At 40.2% G+C, this 14,596-nt stretch overlaps 1 protein-coding gene across 2 annotated transcripts in view; it reads left to right on the top strand.

Moving 5' to 3' along the window:
• Positions 1 to 14,596, top strand: part of aass (aminoadipate-semialdehyde synthase) — a 30,507-nt gene that overhangs the window by 3,679 nt on the left and 12,232 nt on the right. For both annotated transcript variants that reach the window (XM_062389991.1, XM_062389990.1), the window contains exons 2-13: positions 514 to 746; positions 1,651 to 1,827; positions 2,753 to 2,837; positions 3,314 to 3,381; positions 3,574 to 3,720; positions 3,988 to 4,066; positions 4,610 to 4,737; positions 5,853 to 6,001; positions 7,669 to 7,791; positions 8,999 to 9,110; positions 9,318 to 9,377; positions 11,660 to 11,727. In XM_062389991.1, coding sequence (XP_062245975.1) covers positions 528 to 746; positions 1,651 to 1,827; positions 2,753 to 2,837; positions 3,314 to 3,381; positions 3,574 to 3,720; positions 3,988 to 4,066; positions 4,610 to 4,737; positions 5,853 to 6,001; positions 7,669 to 7,791; positions 8,999 to 9,110; positions 9,318 to 9,377; positions 11,660 to 11,727 — 1,415 coding nt within the window. In that variant the 5' untranslated portion in view covers positions 514 to 527. The remainder of the gene's footprint in view (positions 1 to 513; positions 747 to 1,650; positions 1,828 to 2,752; positions 2,838 to 3,313; positions 3,382 to 3,573; positions 3,721 to 3,987; positions 4,067 to 4,609; positions 4,738 to 5,852; positions 6,002 to 7,668; positions 7,792 to 8,998; positions 9,111 to 9,317; positions 9,378 to 11,659; positions 11,728 to 14,596) is intronic.

Here is a 14,596-nt window from a genome sequence, read left to right as displayed (position 1 = left end):
GTTGCTCTTGAAATGTTATGTTTGTAGTTTGTCTGGTTTGACTAAACCAGCTGTTTGTCTTGAACACCCTCCCATCAATAGAAAATGAATCAGGAATTACTTTGGTAATTAAATAATGTATTTAATTTTAAGGCAAACATAACCAATATTTTGGAATTTCAACTTAAAAAATATTACAATTGAATGCTTTTCTTGTCACTTGAATACAGACTAAACAATACATCTGATAATGTGACCTTGGACACTGGGAAACTGCAACACCCATGGTTCCCTTTACCTGCATGTTTTATAAACATAACGATTAATCATCTAATTGAGAAAATAATAGGCAAATCGATTCAATCCTAATCCTAAATCCAGCCAGAGTATTCCCATGCTTTGTATCAGAGTTAAAGATTAAAAAATACCTAGTTTAAAGAAACACTTGGCGTCACCTCCTGACTAAAGGTCATGAGTCAGTTTTCCTGGTTTCTACTCATCAGTTCTGAGGCTCCATGTCCTTTTCCCGAGCAGGAGAGGGTGAGAAAATGTTCAGACTCCTCAGTCACCGAAGCAAGAGGCTGCCGAGCTGCCTCACAAGCCAGCGGCGCTATGCACACCACAGGGCCGTCATGGCCATCCGTCGGGAGGACATCAATCCCTGGGAGAGGAGGGCGCCGCTGGCCCCTCGCCACGTCAAGGAGCTGACCAATGCTGGCGTCAAAGTCCTAGTCCAACCCTGCAACAGCAGAGCTATTCATGAGAAGGTAATGAAAACAAATTTCTAGTAATGTCAACCACATTTAGGCTTCAGTAGCTGCTCTCTTTTGATCTGTTTTCTACTTTGGAAGTTGTTGAGATAGTAGTCGAGGTGTTTCTGCATTGGTTATGTTACTTTTGCCATTATATAACAATGCTTCATCACAACCACTTCCTATTATCATTTTATTTTATTTTAATGGTCACATTATTAGACAATGGAACCATTTTGTATATTTTGTGTCTCTCTGTAGTTGTACTGATTATCTCGGTATCAATTGAATTATTTAGGTTACACCTTACTGATCCTGAAAACCCTTGCAGCTATGGAATATGTGCAGTAAACATCTCCAGCACTCGTTTTCAAAATAATTCTATGGCTGTCACACCCATTACCCTGTGTAGTATTTCCAGTCTAGCTTTTTGCTGATTTGGATTTCAAGATAGCTGCATGTGTCCACTCTCTGTATTAATACTACATATTATATATACAGTGCATATATAATTCATGCATGTGAACATGTAAATCTCAGTCATTAGTCATACACACGCATATGTCTACGCATGCTTTGTAACTATTGTTCATGTCATTGATGCTAGTGGTATAGTAATAGATTTCCTGATTTCCTTTGCACAAATATATGGACAATTTATTTCTATAGTCAAATATATCGAACATGCTTGTTCCAATTTTATATGTATTTATTCAATCCAAGGTTCCCATCAGATTTTTGCCTATTTGGTTTATTTGCTGCTTTAACATGAATTATCTCATGGGTATTAATGATCGTGTTGTTACACATGATTAACACAGAAATATAAATGTGAAAAAACAATACAAAATACTGCTGTAAGAAATGTGAGTGTCTTTGTCGGCAGGCTAACCCAGTGTACGTTATGTTTTGATTTCAGTACTACTCGAAGGCCGGGGCCATGATTCAGGAGGACATCTCGGAGGCGTCGCTTATAATCGGAGTGAAGAGGCCGTCTGAGGACAAGGTCATTGAGAGGAAGACGTACGCCTTTTTCTCCCACACTATCAAGGCCCAGGAGGCGAACATGGGGCTCCTGGGCGATTTACTGAAGAAGGTGAGAGCACTCAGTAGACCTCTAAATAACCCTGCAGGGTTCCTGACCCCCGTTGCTCTAGTTTTAATGTTGATTTACAAGAAACTGACTTTTATAGCCACATTTAGGAGGTGATAACCAATTCCATATTTGAAAAACTTAAAAGTACCAAGCAAATATACTGTGTGGTTAATTTATAGGATTTGTTTGTTTTCATGGCGGAGACAGCCGGTGTTTGTTTATGGCATTATTATTTCCGACTGTCTGTCCGTCCGTCTGTTAACACCATAGCTCAAGTTTCGCCTCGAGGGATTTCTTTCAAATTTGATACAAACTTTGAGTTAGACTCAAAGATGGACTGATTCGATTTTAGTGGTCACAAGTCAACATCACAGTGACATAACAAAGCTCTCAAGATTGTGTAACGTGTTCTGAAGGAGAGATGGGTTCAGTTAATCTTAAATTTTTCACTATAGGAAATTGTTTGTAATAATTTTATGAACAGATATAGGCTGCGTTTGCTTCCAAATGTTTCTCATTGTTCCTCTCTCCAAAGAAAGAGATCTTCCATTACTATTTGGATAGGACATATTTCAATTCCCTGGAGAATACGTAGGTCAATAATAGGTCTGTTTTACATGTTATTGATGAGTTTTTAAATATATTGAGAGTAAAGCTCAAAATTTCTCCCTCAATCAGCTGCCTCAGTGTAAAACAAAGTGAGTAACCACCAAAATGGAGAAGTTATTAGTTGAGTTGGGTAGACAGTCCTTCATATGTAGCCCAAAACCGACCCTTTTCATCCGAGGCAGTTAAAGGGCCAGTTTGGAGCCGAGGCCTAATCTAGAACCAGTTTTCTGTTTTATTCAACAGGCAAAAAAATGGCTTTTTGGTCAGAAAAAATGGTTCCAGAGTGAAACAATAATTTTTTCTTTTGTCTTATTAGGAGGTTCGTCTTATTGACTATGAGAAGATGGTCGATGCTAATGGCTACCGGATAGTCGCATTTGGCCAGTGGGCGGGTGTCGCAGGTAGGATGGTTAGCCCCAGGAAAATTTAAATCAGGTTTTACAACATGCCTCGTTCAGAACATCAATTTCCTGGGGCTGTTGAGAAATTGAATAACTGCAGCTGTAGCTGGTGGGAAACTAAAGTGAGGATATATTTCATTATTAATTAACGTAATTTGTAGAGAGAGCTTGCTGATGTTCTTAATAAGATAATAAGGAGTATTGATATTTATAAGATTGATAAAAATTCAAGTAAAATCAAGTTTTTCTTTGAAGATTTTGTTTATCTTAATATTTTATTCTACTAATATATTTGAGTAATATAAAGGTTTCATTTATAGTTTTTAACATGTCCCTGATCAATTTAATTAATTATGGTTTTCATAGATATTTCATATATCCATCTAATTTTATTTTAATTGTAGTATTTGATCTATATTTCATTCATGCTTCTCCGAAGCCATATTTGTTCAGAATTGTTTTTCTTTTTCTTGAAGGAATGATCAACATTTTGCATGGATTAGGGCTGCGTTACCTGGCTCTTGGCCACCACACTCCCTTTATGGTAAGATAAATCATTCTCCATCAATTTGAACATGAAAGAACTTAATCCCTGAACTCTATATAATACACATTTATTTTATCACAGTGTTTGATTTGTTGTTGAATTCCCTCGGTGCTTAACCCTGATGGCTGTGAAGACCCACATATTTTATTTTGGTTCATACAATATGACTTTGTTTCTCTCCGTCCACAGCACATTGGCATGGCTCATAACTACAGGAACGTCAGCCAGGCCGTCCAGGCAGTGAGGGATTGTGGTTATGAGATCTCCATGGGCCTAATGCCCAAATCCATCGGTCCTGTCACGTTTTGTTTCACCGGAACCGGCAACGTCTCCAAGGTACGGAAAGATTAAACTCAGATAGATGGAAACTTTAGCATGAACTCTGTTCTTTCCAGTGCATAGACCAGTTTTCTAGGTAAATTGTTTAGCAACCCAAAAATGTCACTGCCTGGGAGGTAGTACTTTATGAAACCACAGGAACTGTCGCTCAGCAGAGTATTTTGCCCAATCTCCCCTGGTGGAAAACAATGGTCTGTACGAACCTTTTTAGGTCCTTGAAAAAGTTCCTTGGACTAAAATGTAATGCAACTTTTTAACCTGCAGGGAGCCCAAGACATCATCAATGAGCTTCCAGTTGAATATGTCGAACCTCATGAGTTGAAGGACGTCTCAGAGACTGGAGGTAAGTCTGTTTGATGGCAGATCACAGTTGGGGTCGGGACATCCTGTGTAGTTATGAGGCTGAAGTCTGAATGTCTGCGTGGATGGTTAAAACTTTCTGGAAGCGCAAGAGCAAAAGGGAGTAACCAAGCAGGTATGACGCAAATAGCACCGTAGACAGCTGTGCAAGGAATCAACGTTACAAAACAGATCTCAAATATTACTATGAGAGAATTTGGGAAAAAAAATTATATCGCGGGCAGACATTGTCTAGATATTTAATTGGAAATGGAAACACTGCTGTAATTTTTTTCCTTGGATGGAAATACTGATCGGTTGATATTTATGTTCTGCATCAGTCTGGATTATCATAACATTTAATCGCTGTGTTTTAATCCCACAACATCATCAGGTTAGAATTTGTGCTTAAGTTACTTATTTAAAATGAGAATAGTTTAAAATGAATTTAGTTTTTTGAGAAGTGCTTTCTGCAAAACTTAACTAACATAATCCATCCATCCATAAATTAACATTTTCAGTATGCTGATTATTGTTTTCCTGTCAGATATGTCAAGAGTTTACGCCACTGTTCTGAGCCGACACCACCACCTGATGAGGAAGAGCGACGGCATCTATGACCCACTGGAGTATGAGATCCACCCGGAGCTGTACACCTCCCACTTCAGAACCAGCGTGAGTCCATTAGCCTCTGTTGCACCACTCCCACCCCTTCAGTGACGATAGTTAAAACACTCCTCGTCCAACTCCCCTCCTGCTCCTGTACAGGCACTCATAGGCCTTGTCCTCTGTGAGTCAGCAGCCCAAAAAAATACTGACTGGCGAGATTGTGCCGGTGATTCAAAACACATGGTGCAGATTTGACACATTATTTCCTTACAGTGCAGTTCAGTGCTTATTGAGAATCAGACAACCAATTTATCTATCTCATCTACTTAAAGAGATAGTTCACCAAAAAATGATAATTCACTCATCATCTGCTCACCCACATGCTGATGGAAGGGTGGATAATTGTTTGATTCCACAAAACACTTCTGGAGTCTCAGACACAACATGACTCCATAATGCTTGTGTTGTGTAATCCAAGTGTCTGCAGGCCCCGACTTTCATATTCGACTCGAAACGAGGTCATTTACACCTAGTTTTAATTAATGCTAATGTCTGCTAGCTTAGCCACTTCCGGTAAAAACATATGCAGTAATATAGAAAATTGTCGATGTTATACATTGAAATGCATCAAGATGCATCATTGCATCATCGAATCATCGAATTGCTGACTTCTGAAACGTAATTGAATCATGAGGCTAATGAAGATGCACACCTCTTATAGTGAACACCATTAGGTCATGTCGAAATGTCAAGTCTGCTAAACCAGTGTCCTAACTTTGCCTGTGCCTTGCACACATGCACAACGCAGCGGGCTGTTCCCTGCACACTTTCACAACTGCAACAAAAACGTGTTATCCAGGCAAGAGGTGGAGCAGATGGTTGCGGCAGGCAGTGGCAGGAAGTGTGGCATTAAATCAGCTGCAGAGATTACAGCACACAGCCAATCGACATCGTTGTCAGCTCTTATAACCACAAACTCTGTTGACATCTTCATCTGTGTCACCGCTTTCTCCCCCGGAGATATGCGTTTTCTTGTTGTTGTTATTTTTCATGTCTGGAAGCAGCTTCATTCAGTGTGGCAGCTGTGGTATTCATTAAGTACTATATTGTTGTAAAGAGGTCCCTGCGCACATTACCCCAGTAACAATCTTGTCTCATCTCCTATGTCATTTTGACCACAGGTGGCGCCGTACACCACCTGTCTGATCAATGGTATTTACTGGGACCCCCACACCCCACGACTGCTCAGGCGCCTCGATGCCCAGAAACTGATGCGAGCTCCCAAAACCTTGTCTGCAGCCATCGGCGGATCACCACGGCTGCCACACAAGTAAGAGCGTGGTTATGGGATGTCAGCAACCACAGAATTTGTCTCAAACTTACCACCAAGTCATGTAAGCTGTTTCATTTGTCTAGGTTAGTTTCTGTCTCTGTTCATTATACTTGCAGCGTTCACTTAAGTTGAAGCACATTCAGACAGATGTGTCCTTGCCTCAGAGAGAAGGAACAAATGTCTCTTCACCTCTGTCTCAAAGATAAATAATGGACATTCATAGAGTCAAATGTCCCCTCTTGCTGTATAATGTGGCTGAATGGCAGCATTCACCATGTTTTCCATGAGGTGAGCTGAAGTGTGCTTCCTCTCAATGTGAGCAGAAAGCATGTGCAGAGCAGAAAATACAACTTGCAGCATTTGGGAGTTCAAATAACAGTATTTTGAATGTGAGACTTTTTGAAGGGCTGCCATGGCCTTGAACACAAGGGTCTTGTGATCTGTATTTTTTTATTTTTTTTGCTATCTTTTGTTAGCCCAGATTTGAGGTCTGTATTCTTAACGCCTGATTTAAATTCACGTTACAAGCAAACCTAATCTTAGTAATAAAACAAGATGTCATCTCAGAAAGATTATGTAAATCCTTTGCCAGTAACTGATATCGTCTAACGCACTATTAAGTGAGTAAATGAATAAGCAGTTACCATATGCACCTGGATTTGTAGAAGAACGTTATTGTAAGCCGTCTCCTTAGAGGCTGTAGTGACACAGGCTCTCCACCACTGGTCAGCTGAAGGCTGAAAAACACAGCCTAGTCTGATGAATGTGTATTTGTGCCGAGGCTGCAGATGGTAGAGTCGAGCTGTGTCTAACTTAAAAATGAGGAGGCGTCCTTGGGCTGTACAGGTTGTGAAGGCCAAACCAAAATGAGAGGATCTAGCAACATGGCTGCAGTTGGACAGAAAGTGAAAGTTTTATTTTAACGATCTTCGTATCTCCGGGATGGCAGGGACGCATTTGGCGGCTGCATTTGAAGGAGCCTCTGAAATGTCTAGCCATGCCGCTTTTATGCAAACTGTCTTTAAATGCATCCCCCGAAGGCTTCAGCCCCTGAATTGAGACACCGCTTGAGAGTCTCGAGTTAACAGCATGAATCCATGGATCCATCAGTCCAGACTGCTGGTGGAGGTGTAATAGAGTGAGGATAAATTCGATACGCGATCCACAACATATTGAGGCACCCGCCGATCCAAGTTGACAAAGGCCCTTTATCGACAAAAGGTTTAACCCAAAATTTTCCTGCAAATAATGACTAACATCTACTATGGGCCAAAAACTGTTCCGCTTCTCCATTCTCAAAGGTGATCCACAAAGCCATTCATTAATTAAGCCTCCCCCTTTACTCTCAGAGGGGCAGAGTAAAATAATATTCATACTAAATAACAAACATTCATAATTAATGACAGATATACTGCATAAGTCATATTAATAATTCAAATATTGTAATATATGAATTACAAAATCAATATGGGCTCCAACACTCTTGACTCTGACCTCCTGACACTGACTGCTGATTATCTAGATGAAAGTGCAGCATGGTAGCTGCTGTATCGCCACAGAGGTCAAATGTCAGGTTATTATCTTTAGTCATGTTTACAGAGAGAGAGTTCAGCCTGTCGTTCTCACCTTCTGGCCTCTCTCTCTTTCTCTCCCTCTTTCTGCAGGCTGCTGGCAATCTGTGATATATCAGCTGACCTGGGAGGCTCTATAGAGTTCATGACTGAATGCACCACCATTGATAGGCCTTTCTGTATGTACGACGCTGACCAGCACATAGACCACGACAGGTACAGTACAAACTCTCCTCACCTGTGTTTCCTCAACAACATCCCCTGCACGTTTCTGTTTGGTTCCGTGTTTCTTCTGTTCCAGTTTGAATGGAGACTGTGGGCCGCCATCAGGCATTAGAGGTTTCATGTCATTAATCTTTCTGACTGCATCATAGTAAGCAGAATAACGTAAAAACTAGTTAACGGATTTCCATGACAGTTTGTGGAGGGGTGGAACGTGGCCCAAATAAGAACTGTTTCAATTTGGAGCTGATCATATAAAGTCTATTCAGCTGTAAAAACTTTATGTACAGAGTAAAACAACTTATTAAAGCTCTCTTATGTTAATTTAGGAGTGTTCTTCTTTAGATTAGCCTTGGCAGATGTATGCACTCAGATCAACCTTCCAGTTTGTCCTGTATTTCTTGTTGTTAACAGGTAAGACAAATAGTGATATATCTGCCATAAACTAAGTTCATGAGCCGGAGGGGATTTGATCTTCGTAAAGCCTCTGCTTTTGCATCTTCACATAGTTACTAAGGAGCCTGTGGCTGATTGACTGGTGGTTTAAAGGGACAGGGAATTTATCAGTTCTGAAAATGTCAGCTGCTGACGATTCATAACGATAATTGTCAGTCTCAATTGAGAACTAACGTGTTAATGAAGTCCTCTGTGTTTGCCTCAATTACTGTTTAATTACCTTCGCCAAGAATGTTATGTTTTCATCTTGTTTGGTTATTTTGTTTGCTAATCACACAGAAACTGCACAGATTAACTCAAAACTCGGTGGTAGTATGTTGGAGTGGATCAGGATCAGGGGATGAAGTCAGGATTATATTAAATTTGCGAGATTATAAGGGAGTTGATATTTATATGTGGAGAAAGTCTTCTTTTTTTATGTCTGTCTGTTGCAGGGGTTAATTCAAATACAAACAAAGTTTGGAGTGAGTCCAAACTTTTACAGATAATTTGACCTGCTTCTTTTTAAAATGAGAACATCAAAGAAATGTTCTGTTCTTTCAGTCCCACACAAAGACAAAGACTATATGAGGATTTTTTTAATTCGACTCCATTACATTTTTCACCTAGTATACTGGGTGTAGTCTAAGTGTAATCCTTATACTGTGTATGTTTCATTATGGATCCAAAGACAAGCATTTGTTTCCAAGTAATGGACTATTTGTGTTCCGGACAGTAAATAACATTTAGTTTCTCATCTTGGCAGTGTGGAGGGAAACGGTGTCCTCATGTGCTCCATTGACAATCTTCCTGCTCAGCTCCCAATCGAAGCCACAGAGTACTTTGGAGACCGCCTCTTCCCTTACATCTGGGAGATGGTAAGATATCTGGGTTATTGGTGAGGTGAGATTCTTTCCTGCTCCGCTCTGCTTTCGGCTTCTGCCTGACGTCGGAGTTTGCTGCAGGAGAGCGTTGCAGGGGCTTTCAGGTTGTTAATGGATCAGAGTCAAATCCCTAACAGGCATGATAATTTTTTTCTGCCAGTTTCTTGTTTTTTTTTAAATTTAGTGTTCTGTTGTCATCAGCTGCCATCAGACGCAACCAGACCTTTGGAGGAAGAAGAATTCAGCCCACAAATCAGAGACGTAAGTCTTGAAATATTTCACTGTATTTTATTCTAGGTTTTTGATTCGACCACAATTTGATCTTAAACTTATATGAGAGATTATTGGATTGTGTTTGTGTTTGTGTGAACGTGCACTTTGGTTTTTCAAAGCCAAATACTGGACTCTTCTGAAAATGTTTTGATTTCCAGATTCCCTTTTATTCATAATTTCAACTTAGTTTCGGTCTGTCAATTTGGCACAAATCTATAGCAATACATTGAGAAGGTGGAAAAGAATGTTGTGTAAAGAAAAATTTAAAAGGGAAAAAAATAAATCAAATTCTACTGAAATCGGATCTCTACTGAGGACAGTAAATATCTTAATGAATGGCCACTGGTGCAACTGGGGATCTTTGAGTGATGGCCAGTGTGTGTTGGAGAGAGATGAAGTGCGAGGTAAAGAGCGCTCTCCTGCTTCTCTTTTTGATTGTCATTCGGTTTCAACTTTCGAAAACAAACTGCGGATCATGTCAGGGTTTCCGCCAGTGCTTTATAGGCCTGGCAGGCAGCCAGGCTTTTCTCATCCCCCTCCCCCGCCAGGCTAAGCGTCTCTTTTTTATTTATTTTAAAAAAAAGAAAAATGTATGCACCAGAAACATGATACCAAAGACGGCATTGCGCTTTTAACCGCATCTGGTGATACGGTTGAAACTGTAATGACGACATCTTATGGTCAGTATGTGAACAAATAAGGTGAGCGGTCAGGTGTATTTTCCATCACCTGAACCTCCAAAACCACGACCTGTCTCTACCATGCAACAACTTTGGCAACAACTTTCACGCGACATGTAACGGGGAAAGGATAAAAAAAACCTTGGACTCTTTCTTTTTCCGGAGTCGGGGGAGCACTGGAGGAGACGATGAGGCCGCTCGTTCACCCCCAGGCCAAGCGGAGAGCATCGCCAGTGAGTCGACCGAGCCGTGGCTCGATGATGAGGCAGAGCCAGTGCAGATGTTAGCACGTCGGATGTTAGCATGTCAGATGTTAGCACGTCAGATGTAAGCGCGTCGGAGCAGCCTGCTGGTTTTTAATTTTGCCATTAAATTCAGCATTAGATACGCTTTGTTTTAGCTGTGTCTTTTTGTGCCAGCGGGCAACACAAGGATGGTCAACGAGAACTTTCATTGAAGCTCCTTGTACTACGTACAGGCAAGATGTGCTAAACGCACATATTGGGTCTCTACCATCGGACAAGCATTGAGATGGCAGCAAGCAAAAGTAAACAATAAATAATGTAAATATATTACTTATATGAAATATCTATTATGAAATAACTAATAGCTTCCACGTTTTTCATGTTCTAGGCTTGGCAATCAATGAAGCCTTTGAGCCAGTGATTAACATTGAGCATGAGGCAATAATATTTATTTTTATTTTATTTATAATTTTTTTGTGTTTGTAAACTGTGTTATGTAATGTTAATAAGTATTGTTAAGAAATGTCTTACAATAACATATAATTGTCATAATTTCAAAATTCCTTTGAACTTTTAACATTTTTTTTTTTTTACAAAAACACGGTTGATCGGCCGCCGGTCGGCTTCTCTAGCGGCCCTACCACCAGGCTTCGCAAGTTTTCTGGGGGAAACCGTGCATGTGATTTAATATCAGCACTAACGAGGATGTCACACACAAATTCTTGGTGGATGGCAGAATTCACAGGTTGTTAAAGACGATGTTTTTTGGTCATTACGGTTTAAAGAGGCTGGCTGCTCCCCTCATCCCCCTACACATTGTCAACTGTGGATAATCAATATTTCAAACCTTCTGCTACTCGGCTCATCTTCAGGTTGGGTCTACGCTGACACCAGTTTAGTTTTCATTATTAATGAAAGCGGCTGTGCATCAGCGTTTGTGCGTATGAGCTCCTTACAGGGCACAGGCTAATCCCATGGCAGGTTGTGAATTCTTTTAATAGCTAAATTGATTTCAAACATGATTAAATTCTTCTTTAACAAAATGAGTCTAAAAAAATACTCAGAAGTCAACTTGAGAAGTGAGCGAGTGTTGAGTGCATTGGGAGGGTTGAGCACGCGCTCATCACAGCCCAATGCCAAAGCATGTGTGCCATATTGTGAAGCCCATTCCTCATAGCCATTTCATGAGCATTTATTCCTCAAGTGTCTCAGTAGAACCCGTTTAGCTTCCTCATTAACACCTCAGCTTTTCAAAATATATGACAATTATTTATTTGTTTGACAAGATTTATGTTGTACCTGTAGAAATGATTAAAGATGATAATTCATTTCATTGCCCCTGAAGGCTGTCATCACCTCAAACGGAGCACTCACCCCAAAGTTTGAATACATTGAAAAACTTCGAGAAAGAAGGTAAGTCCTATTCCATCTTTGTATAGTCATACAGTGTGACTGTAATGCTCAGTATAGTCAGTTTATTAGTGATTTAAAAATGAAGACTTTGAAGGGTGCATATGTTTGTGTTTGGATATCATTCTGATTTTGAAATATTCTTTTAAATGTAAAAAAAAAATGCTTTGGCATATGCCTGTTAATGCAAACAATTAATGGATTGACTTGTCTAAAGATTACAAGAGAGGTAATGTAAAGTTTTGCATGAACTAACATAGCTCACCTCTGCTAACTTTCTATATTCTATCCTCTTATTAAATTGAATAGCAGCTAACTTAAAGTCTAGTAACACTTTTGCTCTGTAGTCTCCTGTTTTCCTCCTTCCCCTCCTTAGCTTGTCCTCCTTTGTAGCATTACAGTTTATGATGTTTTACTCTCCTCCTGCCAGCTCTGCTCTAAGCTTACCTCGTAGCGACTAACCTCATCTTGTGGTTGTTCCTGCACAGTGCTGCCCTCTGGTGTCTGCTGTGCCAACCTGCCTCTTCATTAACACCTTGCAAGGCTAGCGCGCTAATAAGCTGCTGCCACCGGCCAACCTCAGATGTTGAAGTTTGTCCTTAGGTATCAAGGGGTATAAACATCCCTCCGTCTCACGTCACACATAAACCGCCATCACCCAACGTTTATCATCTGTCTGTTTTGTGTCATGTAGTTCTGGCCTGTTTAAGACATCTTGTTAGCCGTCTTCCCCGCGTAAGACGATCAATACAGGTTTTGTTCCTGTGTGTCCCATACAAAGCTTAGGTCCAACTTGTGTTTAGCTCAGCACAAACACTGCAAACAGGGGTGAACTGCAAGCCACCTGAAGAAAAAAAAAATCCAACTCATGCCGTGTGCCCAGATATTAATCTATTAAATGTTTGTGTAAAATTGATTGATTTTAAAATCAAAGTCTATGTGAGGAATTTTATTTGTTAACATGCTACCTCTGTGTACATGCTAATTGTGCGTGTGTACTATCATGTTGCGTGCGCTAATGAGAACACCCATGTACACCGTGTGGCTGTGGCTATACTGCGGTCTGTGGTCCGATCTCAGGCTTCTCCATATGCATGCCGAAGTTTCATTGGGCAAGATACTAAACCCTGAATTGCTCCCTCATAAAATAGGGCTGCCCAGAGATGCGGTGTATAAATGAAAGGGTGAATGGCAATGAGCACTTAGAGTGGTCATTAAGGCCAAAACATTTACATCCATAACATTTGTATCAATGTACTTGGATACCATGGCCATGCAAACTCTTGCTGCCTTCAAATGGAACTTGTGAGTTCAACCTGACAACGTGTACACTGTGTGCTTGTACTCAATGGCAACATTGCTATTAATTATGAATAATACTTTGACAGCTAGAAACAACAGAGGCTAACAATTTAGCACGCTAGTTGGCGGGCAACATAATCAGGTAATGCTAAGGAATTATAACATGGCAAAACATGAGTTCATGAGGAACATTGCATATTATAAATATCTGTTTACATATTATATAACTTAAGTCTAAAAACTAAAAACTTCTGTGAATTTGCCAATTCCCCAAAACATTAGCTAACATTTAAAAACTCGTGAACTTTCAGACAATTCAGAGTTGTTAGTGCCACCAGAGGGCGGTGTCCCCATGAACACAGTAAATAAAGCCCCCCATTTGAAAGTAGCGTCCGGCTCCAAATGACCTCACAAGGTCAAGATTGCATATTTTGTCTTCACTTTTGTATAGTGGGAAGTAACGGAGACGCCTCCCGGCAGTAGAAGATATTATGACCAGCGTACTGAGTTAGCTTTTCAACAACAGGGTGGTGATGTCCCTGTAGGTTATCTCCCTGTGCCTGTCACTCATGACAGGAAGTGAAAAACCCTGTTCCTGTAGATTATCCGAGGCCATAGAAGAAAACGTGTTCAACTCCGAACCCCTGACCCATAGCAATACAAATGTCAAGTGTCAACTGATAAGATGAACGATTCTCGAAATATGTGTTCCACTTACAGAGATTTCTGGAATTAGTGATTTATATCATATATTTATTGTATAGTAGCTTGTAGGTCTAGATAGATTAAAGCTGGAGCTTCGATGCTGGCTCAGGTTAACACACCCTATCACCTCACAAACAGAGCATTGGAGATTCAGGTACAGGCGTGCCCTACCACACATTCAGTTATTATTAATTTTAATGCCAACATGGAGACAGTCTTGCAGTTTCTCCCTTTCCAGTTCTTGTGCTAAGCTACGCTAAACGCTCCTTGGACACAACTCTGTACTGGTCACATAAAACAAATTTATATTTTTCTCTGGCTGTGGATAAAAACCTAAGATGAGAGATTTCTAAACAGAATAATGCATGTTATGTATTTATGTTCAAGCAGTGGAATCCTCAGCAGCATGTTTGAAATCTGTCTGGATTAATTTCTAATTTCAGTTGATTGATTATTCATTTATCTTTTTCTCTTAGCGATCTCAGCTTATCTACAGCATCAAACATTTAAATGAGCTTCTTGAAATATATTCAGAAACACTGACCCTCAATAGCAGCAGTGTTTGTTTCTGATGATTATTAAGACTCAAGCTCAGTGTAGCTTTGCTCCTCAACAGCTTTATTAACAGCCTGTTGGGTTTTTTAAGAGTACAGCTCATATTTAGGCCACCTCTAAGACGTGATGAGTTTTCTCCTAATTGAACCTAAGTATCATTTTTCCAGACAAGCTATGCTAACAAATCTTAATCCTTGGATTGAGGTAGGCTCCTTAAGATATGTAAACTCCGGGAGAAATCCTCCTGAGGGAATATCTCTCTTTTCTTTTTTAATTAAGAAGATGAGGCCCGGCGGCAGGCGGGCTGCTG

The sequence above is a fragment of the Platichthys flesus genome, chromosome 6 (genome assembly GCF_949316205.1).
Source record: "Platichthys flesus chromosome 6, fPlaFle2.1, whole genome shotgun sequence".
NCBI classification, from domain to species: Eukaryota; Metazoa; Chordata; class Actinopteri; order Pleuronectiformes; family Pleuronectidae; genus Platichthys; species Platichthys flesus.
This window is presented reverse-complemented; position numbering and strand designations above follow the sequence as displayed.